Consider the following 18,506-nt stretch of genomic DNA (forward strand, 5'->3'; position numbering starts at 1 on the left):
TGAGATTCTGTGGCCCTTCATGAGCTGTTGAGTGACAGTTTAAAATGACATTTTACTTGGTACACTTTTCTATTTGAAAAAAGAGCATTTTATTTCAAACATCTTTTATGTTTAACTGGCTCTTGACTTGAAAATCTCCAGCACGGGATCCTGAATCTGCTGGTGTACTTATTATTCCAGGCTGGAGAACCAGCAATTAGGGGGGATGAAGTTCTTTGTCAGCTGAGGAAATCTTAGTTATAGTGGTTGATGTTGATTCCCCAGTTCCTTTATCTGAGTCACTTTTCAAAGTCAAATTTCCATTACTTTGTTCATCTGTTCATTCGTATTTCATTATGCAAATGGTGAACCTAACTTTTTGAAGCAGAATTGCAATTATCTTTGCTTCGTCAAAGTTAAATTAATGACCCCCTCTTCAGCCTTGAAGTCTGTTTTGTCTTAAGTGTAGCTATTCTTTTTGTCTGGTGAGGATGGTTAATTGTTTCATATGTTGAAAAGTTTGGATTTACAATTTTGTGTAGCAGTTTGACTACATATGGTATTTATATTTGCAGGCTTTAGTGATACAGAGTATCTGTACATACTTGTTGCAAATATGTGTGTGTATATATACAGACTTTTTAAATTAATATGAGACCTGTCTGATTGATTTAAGGTAGTAGAACTACCTTAAATGTGTTTGGAGACATAAGAAAGCATTTATTTAAGTACACTTTAATTAGAGTTGGTTTTTTTTTTTTTTGCTATATTGTCTTTGTTTGGTGAAGTGAACCAGTTTGTATCTGGTTGTTTTATTCTTTGAAGTTCTGGAAAAAAGGCAAATTTGCTTATTTTTGAGATCCCCACGTATCATATTTGACTACAAAGTTTGGATACTGAGCTTTTGTGGAAGGATTTTACTGCAAATGCAGAAGTCTTGCTATGTGAAGCAGATTTAGCTCTTAAACTCTGAATCACAGAATCACTAAGCTTGGAAAAGACCTGTAAGATCATCAAGTCCAACCATTACAAAAAAAGTTGTTCATCTAGTGGCTTGTTAATCTAGCTGCTTCAGTAGCTGAAGAAACAGTTGAGAGACTCAGTTGGAAATGCATACAGATTGAGCAGTTTAAACCATTTAAGTTTAAATATGCTTTTCAAACTGCATAGACTGAAATATACAAATACATGAAACACAACATACTGAAAAAATGCTTGTGGTTTTGTTAGTATTTTAGTTACACTAGCATATGCACAATGATTTGCCAGACAGTTTTTCTGAATGGGAGCCTTTTGACTGTCCAGCAAGAACACTAAATATAAACTGTTCTGCCTAAAGGTATTTCAAAGCACTCTTTCTTAGGATATCAGAAGAGTTTATTTGACTTCAGAATGATTGTTTCTAAAAGGCGTATGTTTTACATTGCAGAAGTAGCACATCAGAGTGACTGGGATAGTATTGTTGCCTGCCATCAAGGGTATATAACCTGTACAACCTGGAACTATCAGAAAACTTCCATGGGAGCTCATAAACTGAGGCCAGAAGAATTTAGCAAACACAAACCTATTGATATATATGCAACAGTAAGTTTATTTAGGATAACGTTTCTTCAGCATTACAGTCTAATCAATCTTTTTTGATTTCTATTTGTACAGTAGCAATATTTAGAATGAAAAAGCACTATCTTAGACATGTGTTAGTCGCTTTGCAAAGTGCGTTCTGCCAGCTTAGTGTGTCCTACTAGCTGTTTTGTAATGCATATGGTCTTAAGAAAAATGCTGCATATGCATTTTTTCCTTAAACATTGAGGTTGAGTGGAGATTTTATTTTCTGATTCAGATAGGTGGTTGGTGTTTACCTTTAATCTGTCATAATGATGTAGAGTTGACTGTACGCCTGTGATGATAAACTTGCTCTGTGAATGCAAACTGCTGAAGGTACTTTTTTTTTGGCAATACGGAAAAATGTATTTCCAAATTGCAGGGAGGATATTCCCTCTAAAATGCTTTACAACTTGAGCTGGACACAGTGAAAGTCAAACACTCAATGAAAGAGATATAAATGTTTGCTGAGGCTTACAAGCTTGCAAGACAAGTAGTTACTGTGGCATAGTTCATGTGCTAGGCATTCATACTGCTACTGTATCTTGTGACATATTGTTTTTTTGACCTTATGCTTAGTAGTTCAGTGGTAGACAAGATCAGTTCAGTTGTAAATACCTCTTTCTCTTTTAACTACTAGATTCTTTGGACTGTATCTTTCCAAAGACATCTACACCATTGTTTCTTTGTTTCTTGCTATTTAAACTATGTGAACTTACCCTGTTTTGGGATGCCATTGGCAATACGGGCATTGAAAGAGGCATGCAGTCGGCAAGCTTGGACTTTGTCTTAGGGATTTAATTTGTAAATGTCTTGATTATATAGATTAGTTACTTAGGTTACAGTGTTGATATTATGAGATATGACTTCTGATGGATGTCACTAAGTCGGTATTTCATTATTCTTCATAAGCATGCACTGCCATATTTATTACTTGTTGACTATTTGCTTATCTTAAGAGCTCTTCTCTCTACTTTTTAAAGATATAATCTGTTGTTTGTTCTGCTCAGGTTTCCTTGAATAAGTCTAATAAAAACATTAGCATTTAGTATTCCTGATATGTTATATATCTTCTCACAACTTTGCTAATTAGATATACACTTAAAGAATTGTTTTCATAGGTGTTTTTTTTTTTTCCCCTTGAAAGGCAGTTGACATTACCTCATGTGGGAACTTCGCTGTAATTGGGCTGTCAACTGGACAGGTAGATGTGTATAACATGCAGTCTGGCATTCACAGAGGGCGTTATGGCAAAGAAAGAGGTAAGGATTGCTATGCTTTTGAAATACTGACTCTTTAACAGCAGCAACCTGGTGTTCTGTCATCTAGGAAATTCAACATAGCTTCTGAGCTGAATTTGGGTATCTTTTCTGTTTCTCTAATTACCCTACACTGTCCTATCTTGCACTGTAATCGGAGGTAATTTGAAACCTACTCTGAAGGACGGGATCTTTTAGCAGCTCTGATGTTAGCATGTGTTTGGTTTTAATTAACACAAAATTGTCAGTTACCAAAATGGTTAGCACTAAAATGAGATCATCTGGCCTCAGCTCTTTTTGAGATAGTAACATTTCCAGTGCTTGGCTTCTTGTTATAGGGTTCTATCTTTGAGATAAATTTTCCCATCTGTTTTGTGCTCCTTTCTTAAAAATGAAAGAATACTTTACATGCATGGGAAATTGAAATCCTAAGCAAGTCCAGTTCTTTGCATATGCTATTATTTTCAATTACCCAGCTGCAAACTTGGGACTTAATGTAAATGACAGGGTTCAGACTTTTCCTTTTAATGGTTACAGGCATATATATTTCATGTCATGTATCCTCATGTATGTTTGCTGTTGCTTTGTAAGTCTGCAATTTATAATAGGGCCCTCATGATTTGTTTTTTTTGTTGTAGAAACAAGGAAAGAGTCCTGATGAATCCTTAAACCTTACTGGGTTTCTAAAAGCCATCTAGCAAACATGATAACATCATTGCTTGATAGTGGGGTGAATTTTATAAGTTGGGTTACGGGCTAGCAGCCCTAGGTATAGATTAAGAAATAAAATTGATCCAAAACCAGAGGAGCTATGCTTTATCTTTACACTGCAGTGTAGCAGTAGCTTAGCAAAACTCCCAGACTTTGTGCCACAACTGAAGCTGTAAATTTTGTCCAGAGTGGTCGGGCCCCATGGAGGCATTCCATAAATGATTCAAAAACTCCCTCAAATCTCACATTCAAGAAGAGCTCCCTAAACTGAAAGTAGAAATAAAAGGTAATATTGAGCTTCAATTACTTACAACTTTTGTATTGTATTCTAGCTGCTTACTTAGAAGCAATCTGGTTTCTGTACTGATAAAGAAACTTCTAATATTCGAGTCTTGTCAGGTGGCTTTAGAATTGTTTGTCACATGCTTACTGCTCATTTAGTGTAGTTAGGCAAAGATACACAGAATGGTGTTTGGCATTCTGCTGATTTCTATGCTATGTTTAAATTCTGAAACACAACTTTCTTTTCCCTTGGTTTGCAGCACATGAGGGGGCCATTAGGGGGGTAGCAGTGGATGGATTGAACCAGCTGATAATCACAGCAGGTAGTGAAGGATTAATTAAATTTTGGAAGTTCAAAACTAAAGATCTAGTTTACTCCACTGAGCTTTCTTCCTCTCCAAGTGGAATTCTGCTTCATAGAGACAGGTAAGAAAGAAGCTGTTTCATGTGCATATTGTTTTGCTGTAAGTACATAAGTCTCGGATGGCAGCCAAATATTCTAATGACGTTTAAATTTCTGATGCTTTGAAGTACAACTACTAGTTGACAAAACAAAATGACAAAACAAAGACATTTTATTAGACTGAAATAATGTAATACTGTTTATTTGAGATTATCTCAGGATAAAAGATTTTTGGAGCAATGTTAGGATGTTCTTCTTATTTTTTGTCTCTGAGTATTCACTATCGTATGTGCTAATGTTTCTTGGCAGTGGTATTCTGGGAATTGCCTTTGATGACTTCAGTATTAGTGTTTTGGATATAGAAACCAGGAAGATTGTCAGGATGTTCTCAGGACACCATGGACGGATTAATGACATGGTAATCGTTAACTCATTTTCTGTAACAAGTGACATACACAACTAGCTAATTCATTTTAAAGATGGTGGATTTCTCTGCATGTGTTAAGTCACTGAGTATTATGTTCATCTGTGAATAGTAAAATTGTAGTTCAGCTCTGCAGCAGTTTTGACCATGTTAGTTTTCAAGTTAAAGTCTGTAGCATTCGAATGGCCATGTATTTTTTGTGTGCTTTGGAATTTTACTATAATTTTGCAATAAGCTGATTCCGAGTTTAACACAATAAAGCATGAGGAGCAAAATTGTGCAATAGTTTTAACTGTATATATAGAAAAGATGAGCCAGGTAAATAAAAGTTGTAAACAGATCTGAGATCATCTAATGCACTGATAATTCCTTATTTTACATCTTGTGTAATAGTGCTTTGTCATGTTCATTGAAATAGTTTTTAGCTTCTGATTTAAGTGCTAGTAAGTATTTATTTGATTTCTTCAGTTTTATGCTCAGTGATTTTCATCATTAACGTAAAAGTGAGGACCAGAGTGCTTTTACTAACAGCCAGATGTATTATGTGTCACGTATTTAAGCCCGCTATGAAATATCTTCCATTTTTGTCCTTTTCTTACTTTGAATAAGGTGGTATCAGTTTTGTTTTATTGCCAGACCATTTTATCGTGGTGTTAGGGAGCAATCTAATCTTGAACTGTGTAAAACAGGACCTCCTGTAGGGACTGACTGGTCAGTTGTGTCATTAAATTTACTATTTTGTTTTAGACTTTCAGTCCTGATGGTCGTTGGCTAATAACTTCATCAATGGACTGTACCATTAAGACCTGGGACCTTCCCTCTGGATGGTGAGTCAGTTTAAAAATATAGAGCAGTAATGTATTATAATCCCATTTCTGTGTTAAGTGGCAAAAAACCTTCTGGCTTGATTATTTGTTACCAACCTGTACTGTGTGATAGTCAAAGCTGTACATGGCGTAACAACTCAGTACTCAGTATTTTAGTTGCGTGCAGCAGTAGCAATATGTGCCTTTTTCTGGGTATACAGAATAACAGTGTCCTGAAGGTATGAAACCCGGAGTTTTCATGTAGTGTGAATTTGTTCTTTGTCTGGAAGCAGCACTATAATCTAAATGGCAAGAGATTGCTTAAGGTGAATTGCTTTGTGATATGCTGGAGTATTCATAGAATCATAGAACGGTTTGAATTAGAAGCAACCTTCAAAGATCCAGTCCAATGCCCCTGCCATGGGCAGGGATGTCTTTTAACTACATCAGGTTGCTCAAAGCCCTGTCCAGCCTGACCTGGAACACTTCCAGTGATGGGACATCCACAACTTCCCAGGGCAACCTGTTCCAGGGTCTCACCACCCTCATCGTAAAAAAATTTCTTCCTTATATCCAATCTAAACCTACCCCCTTTCAGTTCAAAACCATTGCCCCTTGTCTTGTCACTACAGGCCCTGTTAAAAAGTCTCTCTCAGTCTTTCTTATAAGCCCCCTTTAAGCATTGAAGGGCCACAAGAAGGTCTCCCCAGAGCTTTCTGTTCTCTGGGGTGGACAACCCCAACTGTCTCAGCCTTTCTTCGTAGGAAATGTGTTCTAGCCCTCTGATCATTTTCCTGGACCTGCTCTAACTACATGTCTGTCTTGTGCTGGGGTCCCCAGAGTTGGATGCAGTACTCTAGTTGGTTTTGTAAATAGAAGGTTGTTCTCACATTCATTTAGCAACGCAGTAAGGCCTTACCTCAGTTATATTTTTCATTTGTGTATGCTTGCAACTGCCAAAAATACTCTTTTATGATCCACTGTGAGTAGTCTTCTCCCAGAATGAAATTTAGCCAAGAAGTACACAAGTACACACAAGAAGTTCAGGAGCCCAGAAAAAACAGGCCAAAAAGTAACTTTGAGTTCTGCCAGTACATTCTTTTAGCAGCACATCAGATAGATTTTTAGTCATTTTGAGTAGTGCTACACAGTGTGCAGCTCTGGTCATACCCGGGACTGAATGTTTTCATTTGGATTGATCACTTTTGTTGATGTGGTTTGGTAAATAATTTTGTATACTGTAGAAGTTTTCATTTTACTACAAAAAGTGTGTTGAATCTCAACAAAAAATTGATCTGTTCTTACATGGTGAATGACACTAGTCTAGAATGGGACAGGGTGGACAGTAACTGTCATCTTTCCACTACAAATGGGAGGGAAATTAACACTCTGGACTTGCTCTTTCTAACCCTCTTTCCCTTCCAAAATTATATGCCTACAAAAAATTGCGGCATTAATTATAAAACTTCAGAAATGTTACTTGTATCTTTCATTTCATTAATAACGTAACACTTTGCAGTAAGAATGCTTTCATACTGTTTTTTAAAAGTAATCTCATACTAGTTCTTGTTTGTGTGTAACACATAAGTAAATATTTTGTCTCTTCTCTCTAAGTAACTGCAAGAAATTCTGGGCAGGCTGAAAGTAATTAGGTTAAATTGTTCTTCTAGAATTTAAAGGAAAGATTTTCCCATAACTATAGGCAGAGGAGTGTATTGAAAAGGAAGAACAGTTTTTAATAAAGAGCCAGATGCTTGATTTACTTCTACTGTGGTATATTTGCTCATAAATAGAACAACCAAGTTATAAACTGTGCATTCTAAAGAGTGAGCTTTGATATTGTCCTTATGAAAGGATGGAAAACATGTTTTTAGATTACTAAGTCCTACGTTACGAAAAATAGCAACTGACTTTAATAGATATCATACCATTTACTTATTGAACATCTGTTTTTACTTGGAAATGCTGCTTAACTGTCCTTATATAATGTAAGTATTCCTAGTGCATGTTTTTTATGTAGGACTTTTTGAAAAGTGGGAAAAAAATTACCAATTTGTATAGAGAAATTTACAAGCAGGAACCTTGGCATTACGCAAATTTTTCTTTCTGCAGTGCAGCTTGCGTAGACAAATTAAGGAATCAAAAGTGCAAGCTGACTCTTTATAGTTTGGATCGAGTACCTGAGACAGAATGGTGAAAGAAACATGTTGATATTGTGAGCTCTGCAATTTTATACTTTCCATTGTCTCACTTTCACAGTTAGGCAGGAAGTGTAAAGGTGAATGCCTTCAGCCCCCAGACAGAATTCATTTAGCAATTACTGTACATTTTGAGTAAAAATTACAAGCATATCTCTCGTTGTCCTGTAGTGGATTGATTCCCTCTCCCCCTCAGTCTGTAATTTTAATCATGATTTAAAATAAGTAGAAAAATTTAATTTTTTAAAACTTTGTTTTGTGGCTGTTCCTTACAGTTGCTTTATTGAACAATATTTCTCAGGTACTGATAAAGACTGTGGTAAAAGGATGGATTTGAAGCTAAGAACCGTATTTATGGTACATTTTCTAGCCATTGTGCACTTTGTGCAAAATATATCAGTGTAACTGATACATGTTCTGACATTTATGGGTTTAGTGTTTGTGTATTTTATGTTGAAAGCGATGAATGATGTGGCTCTTACCTGATTACTTTTTACTTGTAACATGCATCTAACAGCATGCAGAAGGAATAAAACATTCCATTCAGGGGAGAAAATGGCTTTTTTTTTAAACATGGTTTGTCAAACCATCACAGGAGTGCTCGGTACATAAGAACATACATTCCCGCAAAATTTTACATTTTAAACTGCTTTGTTACATCAATATTTTTTCTATGGTTAGTGAACAGAACAGGATTGTAGAACAAGCTGCTCTCATCACTTCTCACTTTACTTTTGATTTTGGTCTGTAAACAAGAACAAAGTATTCAAGCTCTCCATTTGTTCTTTTTGTTTATCTCAATGAACTAGTTGTCAAACTCAACTGCTTCTTACAATTTGAAGTAACTGAAATCTACACTTCAACAAGTGACAAGCAGTGCTATGAACCTGGGCTTGAGTGGAAGTCTACTAGGTTGTACCATCCTCCAGGACTTGTGGCATCACCCAGAACTCAAAAGTGGCTTATTGTTAAAATAGTCACATACCACTGAATATTTTAACTTTCTTTTTATGTGGTATTTTTTCAGCTTTCTGCAATAGTGAAAGGAATGATCAAGGAATGGTATTATCAGGCTGAAGATATGGGAATGTCAAAACAAATTGTTGCCGATAATCAAATTTTGCAGTACACAGTTCATTCTTTACTTCAGAAACATTAGGTCCTAGTGTTAGCCAGGTGTATATGAAGTATCTTGAGAGAGGGAATTGACAATTAACAGCAGAGCATTAAAAGATGAGGTTGGAGCAGCATGGGGCTGATTGGAAGTACGAAATTTATGGCCACTAAAAAGGTTAGTGTTAGGCACAAGGAGTTGAATGTTGGCATATGGTTCATCCTATTTTCCACAGAATGTGGATGTCTAAGGAGGTAGCATAAATGTACCAGCTTTAGCTGATTTTACAGAATTTTATAGAGGTGAGTGGTTTGTTGCACAGTGCCATTCATTTGCTAAGTTTATATGTCATATTTGAATACTTCTAATAAGCTAGTTTGTGTACATAATTCCAGTGTCCTGCTTGTGTTCAGTTGTATTTGTGCTGTAATTCAGATACGCATAGATAAACAAGTTCATCTTGCTGAGAATACATCTGTTCTGTTTTCTCTCCTAGCCTCATAGATTGTTTTTTGGTAGACTCTGCAGCTGTGAGCCTTACTATGTCTCCTACAGGAGATTTTCTAGCTTCAACACATGTGGATGATCTTGGAATTTTTTTGTGGTGAGTATGTAATACATCTATTTCTACACAGAATTTCAGATGGGGAAGAATTCTTTAATCACCTTTATCGCAAATAGAGAATTGTTCTGTGAAGTATCATCTCCAGGGTTTTGTCTTCTCTGATTCTAATTAAGACACGTATTCTGTATTGTTGTGATTTGTAAATCTTGAAATCTCTTGCAGTTAAGATACTTACTTACTCTTATAATTAAATGATCTCTTTTTTCTAAATGTTTCTTTCTTGCTCTAAAGAATTCCTGTTATGCCATTCCTAAAGTTTTTCTTTTGAGTCTGCTACTTTTTACCCTTTTGAAATACCGGTGCTCATACAGTGTTACTGTCTGAAGGGCTTTTCTTCTCATCCTGGTATACAATGTTGTCTGAGACAGTAGAATTTGGAAGTTGTGATTATTTCTGTTTATTAATGATAGATCAGCACAGCTGTAAAGTATGTTTTAGTTCAGTTTCCTCCTGATACTGCTTTAAAGCAAATGACTGATTAGGCCCAGTACTGAAATAACACACCTTTTAAGTGCTTTGGCTTTTTTTCCTTTTGATAGATAGATAGATCTTTCAGGTTACATTTGTTGCCTGTAGTTTTGCCTGAGGGGTGTTCAATTGTTAGACCTTTCTATGATTAAGTGAAAGTGCTTCATTGTGAATAATGACAAATGTTTTTACCTAGCCCTGGTTTATATTGACAGAGAAAATCATTTGCCACAATGACTTGTGTGCATGTTCCACACCTTGAGAAAATTTGCTAAGAGTACTACTCCAAAATTCTATGAAAGCAGGATGAATCATTTGTGTTTGCATAATGTATTGTACATATGAAGTACAAAGCAACCTTTTTAGTTAGGCAGTTGTTCAATTTCAGGTAGATACAGTAACTGCCAATGATTGAAGTAATCATACTTCGTAATGCCATATTTATTAAACGTTCTTGGCAATAATACTTCAGCATAACTTCTGTGTTTCAGACTTTCAGATGGTATATATCACTGCGTTTAATTTCTGGTTTATCTGGTAGATGAGGAAAACTAATCTTGAATAGAACCTGGTGAATTGCCGTCATGCAGTAGTATTAGACTGCAGTAAAAATTATGTCTAAAATACTTGTTCCTATTCACCTGAAAATTGTTTTTAAAATGCCTGTCTTATTTTTCAGGTCAAACCGTTCTCTGTATTCACTTGTATCTTTACGGCCCCTTCCGGCAGATTATGAACCTTCTATGGTGACACGCCCTAGCACCAGCCCCGGGCAAGGTAATCTTCAGATGAAGGAGTATTTTATTTTCAGTTTTGTATTATATTTCAAATAGAAGGTGGTTTGCTTCCTCAGTGAAAAGTCATTGTGTCTTAGCATTCGTTCTCTGAACTGTTCCTCTTGCTTCTACCATTTTTGGCATATTTACTCATATGCTAACGTTATTTACTAAAATCTAATCATGTTTCTATGTTCAGACATAAAGAATTACATTGTGATTGGAAGGAGATTTTGTAGGTAATAAAAACATCTGTGCTGTTTGCTGGCTTTCTTTAATCCCAGACATGTGTAAATACCTTCTGTTTTGACCTCTGTGAGGCCAGTTTGAAATTAACGTTACTGTTTGGCAGCGGGAAGGGGATTGTTCTTTGTTTCATTTCCCTCTAACTTTTTTGTCTGCCTGTATGCCATGGTAGTTTCACTGCTGTATATTGTCTTGTTCTCAAGAGAATTGGTTTCAGCTGACCTGCCATGTACCTGTGATAGATTCCCAGTGAAAGAAAGGCCTAAATTGCATTTTTGATGATCCATTTAATAGAAATGGTTGTGCTTCTGAAGGCCTCTAGATGGAGATCTTGTTTGCCCAAGTTTAGCAGTGCCTACATGTAGCTCTCCATCTGGAGGAGAAACTCACCTAGCTATTGACTGCATAAAGGAGCGAGGAACATACTTGATGATGCTCTCTTAAGCACATCCTTATTTTAGATACTTACATTAGGGAAACAGGATTTCATCCCAAAACTTAGAATGTTTTAATCATATAAACTGATTCAGGCTGAATGCTTTAATTCACTTTCTGTTTTCAGCAAATGTAAAGCTCCTGTTCAGATGCTCAGAGCTTTTAATGGTTTACATTTCTTTGTTGGTTTAGGCTTTTCTACAACATTCCTGGTTTTAGCCATGTAATATTTTGCAAAAAGGAAGGGAAAGTAGAGGTGTTTGGTCAAGACCACATAGGAAGTCTAGAGAAAACCTAGTAACAGACTGCATATCTTTTATTGTGTCATGTTGTGCTTTAATATTGAGATTTTCTTAATTTTTATGTGCCACTTCAGTCATACCTATGAACAGGTTGTGAATGTTGTGCATATTTAAATGCAAGGATTTTACAGATTTGTAACTCAGAACTAAAATTGCTGTGTATATATTTTTAAAACAGTTAACAAATTTTTTCATATAATCCATTATTCTTCCTTTAGGACTTCTAAAAATTGCTTTTATATCATTTCAGCCAAAGCAGATAAATCTTGTTAGTCTTTAAAATCTTGTTTATCCAATTCTGCATTTTAGCTATAATTTTTCACAATTTAAATTTAACATTTCGTAGGGTTAATAAAGATTGTTTCTGTAGCTTTTTAGCTATATGTTATGCCAGCACCCTTATATATAGCTGTTATGCATGTGTTTTTCAAAAATTGCAGAAGAAATAATAATGTTGGTTTGCTTTTTAAAAAAAATAAATCGGAAGTATGTATGTTCATAAAAGATACCTGTTCTTGAAAGATGTGGATGTGGCAGGAGATGAAGAAACATGTGGTGAAATGGTAGAATATGTCTCACCTGAGCAATTAGGAGAGCAGCTGGTGACCCTTTCCTCATTACCGGAATCAAGGTGGAAAAATCTCCTCAGTCTTGATGTTATCAAGGTAATGATATTAGGCACACCATTGCTTGTCTGCTGTAGTATTTGGATTATATATTTTAAGAAGGAGTTAAAATAAGGGCTATTTCTCCTGTAATGTAAAACAGACAGTTGCTTTAACCATTTTCTAGTTCAGGAAACCTTGAGAAGGAGGAACTGTTACATAACTTTTGCCATTACTAGTTCTGCAAGATACAATATAGCTGTCTGAAGGCAGATATTTCCACATCAATGCAGCTAGTAAGTGCCTGTAAAGCTGTTCTAGCTTATGCCTCCAAATCACTGTCAGGCATTCCCGTAACCAGAAAAAGAGGGGATGTGCAAAAAATAATAGTATACAGCCAGATACATTTTCCATTCTATGAGCTGCATTTACCTCATTACAAAATTTGATCCCACTTTTCAGGTATTTTTCAAGATTTTGCAGTAGAAGACTGTATAGTACTTTTTCAAAATTTCTGGGATTTGGGAGAGAGGCTGTTTTTCTTCTAAATAGTAGTTTTCATATTTAGTGGTAAAACATTTAAGCTATATATTTAGTTTTCAGTTAGTCCTTACAGCTTTCATAGTATTTTAAAAATAAAACACTTGACAAAGAAAATTCTCACATGTTCTTACTATGATGATGATTTTAATTTAAATATCTAATTAACAGAAAAAAAATAAACCAAGAGAGCCACCAAAAGTTCCCAAGTCAGCCCCTTTCTTCATCCCAACAGTTCCTGGTCTTATACCCCGATACATTGCTCCAGAGGAAGAAAGTGGTACACAGGTAAAAACAAGAATCAATACAATACTATTTATCTAGTGTATTTTAAAAGAAAATCTTAAATCCTTTTTCATGCTGAGTGAAATCTTGCTGAAGACTTCAAAGTACCAGTTTTAATGCATTTACGTTAATGCTTTCTTTCTTGAAGTCTTTTATCGTCTCGGCAGGAAAAGTATCTAATTGAGATGTAAAAGTATGTTTGCATACTCATGTATACTCTCTTACATTTCATGGTCTAGTCAAAGGTAGTAAACCTTGGGGTGCTGGCACAGAAATCTGATTTCTGCATTCATCTTGAAGAAGCCCTGAGCACTAACGAATGTAAGTTAACAAGACATTTCACTGAAAATGTAGATGCTAATAATATTTAGTTATACATTTGATTTCTAATGCCAGAACTGTAACACGTGTGAGGGAAAAAAATACACATAGTACAGCAGCAAAGGCAAAGAGAATGGCCTGTTATGCATAAAGTTGACTAATACATAGATAGCCAATCTAGATCAAAGATCCAATGGTACTCCAGCTTGCCTGCAGCGTGGAGCCCAGTTCCGGCTAAAACCCATATAGAGAAAGAAGGTAATGTTCTTACATTTGTTAGACTTCTTTGGAGATTGTTATGATCTCACCTAGAAAAGGTACTATGTATTATTTGTCAGGTAAGAAGGGAATGATCTGGTAAGGAATAGTCTGCTGATTCACTGCAACATGAAAAATGTAATTTGCCTAGCAAGTTTTGTTTTCAAGTTTCTGCTTCACTAAACATTCAGCAAACTTAGAGCTTTAATTGATTGCTTTATAATTTAAAGCTTAAGGAGAAATAATTGATGTAAAAATAAGCTGTTGGATTTATTTTGACGTTCAATTAATTTTTAAATTTAGTCACTTAAATTGTCTGTGGAATGTACTTGCTGTTTTCCCTGTTTAACTTATGCTGCTACAGAATCATTGAAATTTGTATTTTTGGAAATGGCTGCTGATGTAGCTGTCTCGGAAATGTAAATGGACAGTCACTGGTAGCTTGTCCACAAGGCAGTTGTGCTGGGAATTTTTCTACCCCTTCTTAAACTCTTTTGAGATGACCAGCTTACTGAGCTGTACTTAAAACATTTTGTGTGCAGAACTTTATTATGCATCACAAACGTGTGGTTTTATGCTGTGGTTTTAGTATTCAATTGATAGTATTCTATTAAGCTACTTCAGAGCTGCTCAGAGAAGAGTGAAATATCGGGTGAATGTTTAAAAACCTAACCAAGCACCTAGAGGCTGGCTGTACCAGGGAGCAAGTGCACTCCATGACACGTTGCAGTAGTGGTCCCGTGCACTTCCCTCAAGCCAGCTTTCTGCTGTAAGGCAGGTGTGTGCCAGGGTCTGTGGTGTAGTCCCAATCCAGGGAGCCTGTTGATCCTGACTTGGGAAGCTCATGTTGTGTAACCTGGCTCTGTGCTTGCTAGGTTACAAGCATCTTTTCTAAAGGGGACTAGGCTATGCAGATAAACAGTATTATACTAGAAGCCATCCTGGCTTACCATTGGGATGGAAGCAGGGTTTCATACCTCAGATCAGGACTGTGGAACATAGATTGAGCTGGGCACCTTTTGCATATTGTATGTATACCAACTTCATAGTATGTTCCATCCTTGGTTTTTTCATGTCATAGCACAAAAATGAGTAAATGCATCTGTTTAGTACTGTTACTGTCACAATTACATTTAAAACTAGCTGATGATTTTGAAAGGCATCAAATACAGATGGAAATAGATTTATACCACCTGAGGAATATTAATCAATGCCTGATACCATTAGTTACCATGATATAAGAGTATAAGAAGTTGTTCTTCATAGCAACTTCTTAGCAAAAGAAAAATTAATTAGAAGATGTTTTTAATAACAGCTGTGTTTGCAACCATACATATTTTTATTTCTGAATTTTTAAAGCAAATAGATGGAATTCTCAAAGATCAGGTAGGATTGTAGAAATCCTGAGGAAGAACACTTATGAAGAGGAGGAAAGAGTTTGTAAATTGCATGTATTCCTACCAAGGAAAAGATTTCCCCCATTGCACCACCCCCCAGGTTCCAAGAAAAGCAGGAGGTACTCACTTAACAAAAGTAATAATTACCTTAGATGCACCAGGTGATCCTTAATTTAGCTTAATGTCAATAAGAGTAAACACTGTAAAGACTCCTACTAAAAGTAGTACCCTGTCTCTTCTAGGATATATTTGCAGAAACAGCTTGAAGTCCCAAGTATATACATTCTTTTTGCCAAGAGATGTAAAATGACAACATTATGTGGTTAATAAGAAATTTTGTTCAGCTTAAAAGACAGAAATGGGGAAAAAAAGGGATACAAATACAAAGATGTTGCTTGTATTTTTCAAGGTGAACTTACAAATAAAATGCAACTGTCTTATTAGAGATGTGCTTCTCTGTAGTATGTGATGGGACAGTAAATTAAAGACAGGATAGCATTTTGTGGAAAACAAAAAAGTGAGGAAACAGTAGAAGCTTGAAACATACACTCACTGCTTAAGAATTTTGGAATAAACCTGTCCACATGAAGGATTTGTAAGATTCTTTTCTGCAAATGTTACTGATAATGTATCCCTCAATGCTTTAACACAGATACAGCTCCACTTGACTTACTGAAAAGCTTGGGACCATCTAATATTGAGGTAGAACTAAGGGGTTTGGCCCCTGAAGGTGGTGGCTCAGTGGAGGTGATGCTAAGCTTTTTGAGAATGATTGGGATGATGCTGAACAAGAAATACAACTTTGAACTTGCTCAGGCATACCTTGCACTATTTCTAAAGGTAACATTTTTCTTATAAAATTTTATGTTAGTCCTGTTTAAAATGATGGTTGTGCAGTAAAAGCATGTTAATTGTCTGCTTGAAAGAATAATCTTAAGTGATTTTTGTTGGGAATGGTTTTAAAATGACTAACTGAATGTATGGGTAATTTGACAACTCGTCTGGTCACAGTCAAGAAAAACTTGCAAAAATCAGGTATTGTGAAGAGGACCATGCCAGACAGGTTTTATTCTAGTATTCGTTACTTAGAATTGTTTTTATTTTTAGTAACGTACCTAACTTCTTAATGGTTGTTAATTGGTAAGCTAAGATATGCTATGTCTTAAGTAAGAAAATAATTCAATGCACAATGTTTGGGGAAGTAAAATAGGCATTTTGTTGGGCTTATCACTAGGCTTTGCAAGCCTGACTTCTACTTTCCATGTCAGTGGGCTGCCTTTCTTCTGTAACCTGTTAAGCATCACAGAGCTAATGAAATTACTCCCATGTGTGTGGAAGTTAGAAAGTTATTGTGATAAAATACGATAGCAGTTACTCTTAGAGAGCAAGTGGGTCTGCAGAAGATTGAAATACTTCTGATGTACAAATGCTTACCTTGTCAAGATACTCTGATTTATGAAACTGTGGGAAAGCAATTAGTTACAGTTTACTAGGAAAAAGTTGTTATAAACATTGACTTATGTAATACTGTCTGTTTAACTGAATATTTCTTAATAGCAATATTGCAGGGATTGGTTTTAATGATAGGGTGTAATGCTGGACAAATGACTTGCTCTTTTCCTTTTGTGGGGTTAAATAGAACATGTGGGGCAGCTTCCACAAGAACAAGTAGTGCAGACAAGTAGATCTGTAGAGTGGAACGCTTAGGGTTGAGGTCTTCATCAGTGGCTTTTTATCACGTCTATTTATTAATAGTCTGGTTTTTATTAGTCTGGTCCCATGGACTGGATATGCTTAATAGTTTCAATATTAGATGTTAGTTTCATACAAAAGAAATTTAGCTCTTGCAGGGTAGATTAGGGACAGCTAGGTAATTTGCCTCAGAAGTCTGCTCCTGATCTGTACTACATTAGAATAATACAAACTCATCCTGTGACACATGAACACCAATATCTTTTGTTGTAGGTTCCAAGTAAAACAGCTCTGAGCTTAGCAAGACTCCTAGATTTAAGCTGTAGTCAGGAAAATAACTATTCCATCCATTAAGTGGTAATAATGTATTGCCTCTGCAAGATTGAGAGGTTTCTTTTCTTTATGCTTTACCAAGGTTACTGTTTATTACATAGAGAGACATCATCTCCCTGTATCAGTATAGAGTGTGCTGGCATCATTCTTCTTGCTTTAGGCAACCTGGGTAATTAAAATAATAAACCTGATTGACCTCAGGGCATCTGTTTAGCCTTTCTAGCCCAAAGAGGAATTTGTGATGCAAGTTAGAGGAGAGTTGGCAAAAAGGAGAAAGTTACCCTCTAGAGAAGTGTGATTAGGGTAGATTCAGCAGCAGCAGCCGCCACGGATGATCTAGTAAAGCAGTAGCATATTTAAGACATTTTGCTGCCTTATCCCCTCTTAATACATCCGTGGGAGTAAAATGGCTTGTAAAAGACTAGCAAAAGGGAGGCAACATTAAATGGAGGGAATTAATTGAAGGAAAAGAGTCCTTCCCTTACTTGGGACATTCCTGAAAGCAAGGTATTGGAATTGAATGAGGAAATTGATCTTTTAATTTTTTTTATTATCTGTATTTGTTTCACTAACTGCTTGTTGTCATTTTCAGTTACATCTTAAGATTCTCTCATCAGAGCCAAACCTATTGGAAGAAGTATCCAGATTGTCAACGCAACTTGAGGAAGCTTGGATTCATTTGCGGACACTCTTTAATCAGAGTCTGTGTGTGTTAACATATATGAAAAGTGCTTTGCTGTGAAATACATAAGGGTTTTGTCTGCATAAAATTCCCTTCAGAATAACAATACAATTTATTATCAAAAATACTGGATTCCAAGAATTATACTGGGACTTCTGATACTGTATTTTATATATCTGTGTATGGCAAAATATTTTAGCACATGCATAACAGTATTTTTATTCACTTCAGTTGGAGCAAAAATTAATATGTGCAGCTTAAATATTCATGTTGTATTAATGCTGTCAGTGAACAAACAGTTGGATGGCTATAGGTAATATAGCTAGTTATCTTATGCTTTCTTGAGCACAAATGTAAATCAGAATGAAGAAATGGCTTGCAAAAAAAAAAAAAGTGGGAATGTAATTTCTGTGCAGGACACCAAAACCTCTATTGTGCTTAATAAACAATTATTGTTGATGCAAAAGTAAAACAAAAAGTCTGAATTATTAACAATATATTAACGTTAATTTAAAGCAAATGAATATAAAAATTGCGTTCCTCTGCAATCAGAGTGCTTTTCCTATAAAGTTTGTGAAAATTAGTCATCTTCTCACTTTGGCAAGCTGTGTTCACTATTTTGCCTCAGACACCTATTTCTGAAAGCAAAGACTTCTAGCTGCACTGCAAATGATGGAACTTGGAAAAAAAGTAACTAAACCAAAAAAACCCACCCATTTTTTATAACCAGGTTTCTTGCTCTAATTTTGGAGGCTCAATTTCT

General features: G+C 35.7%; 1 protein-coding gene across 1 annotated transcript in view; it reads left to right on the forward strand.

Annotated features, from left to right (window-relative positions):
* Positions 1-18,203, forward strand: part of WDR36 (WD repeat domain 36) — a 32,841-nt gene extending 14,638 nt beyond the window's left edge. Inside the window, exons 12-23 of the mRNA XM_059833598.1 lie at positions 1,409-1,563; positions 2,729-2,843; positions 4,094-4,259; positions 4,546-4,654; positions 5,408-5,487; positions 9,275-9,382; positions 10,551-10,648; positions 12,153-12,295; positions 12,947-13,063; positions 13,300-13,381; positions 15,689-15,876; positions 17,654-18,203. Coding sequence (XP_059689581.1) covers positions 1,409-1,563; positions 2,729-2,843; positions 4,094-4,259; positions 4,546-4,654; positions 5,408-5,487; positions 9,275-9,382; positions 10,551-10,648; positions 12,153-12,295; positions 12,947-13,063; positions 13,300-13,381; positions 15,689-15,876; positions 17,654-17,803 — 1,511 coding nt within the window. The 3' untranslated portion in view covers positions 17,804-18,203. The remainder of the gene's footprint in view (positions 1-1,408; positions 1,564-2,728; positions 2,844-4,093; positions 4,260-4,545; positions 4,655-5,407; positions 5,488-9,274; positions 9,383-10,550; positions 10,649-12,152; positions 12,296-12,946; positions 13,064-13,299; positions 13,382-15,688; positions 15,877-17,653) is intronic.
* The last annotated feature ends 303 nt before the right edge of the window (positions 18,204-18,506 follow it).

This window comes from Gavia stellata, chromosome Z, assembly GCF_030936135.1.
Source record: "Gavia stellata isolate bGavSte3 chromosome Z, bGavSte3.hap2, whole genome shotgun sequence".
NCBI classification, from domain to species: Eukaryota; Metazoa; Chordata; class Aves; order Gaviiformes; family Gaviidae; genus Gavia; species Gavia stellata.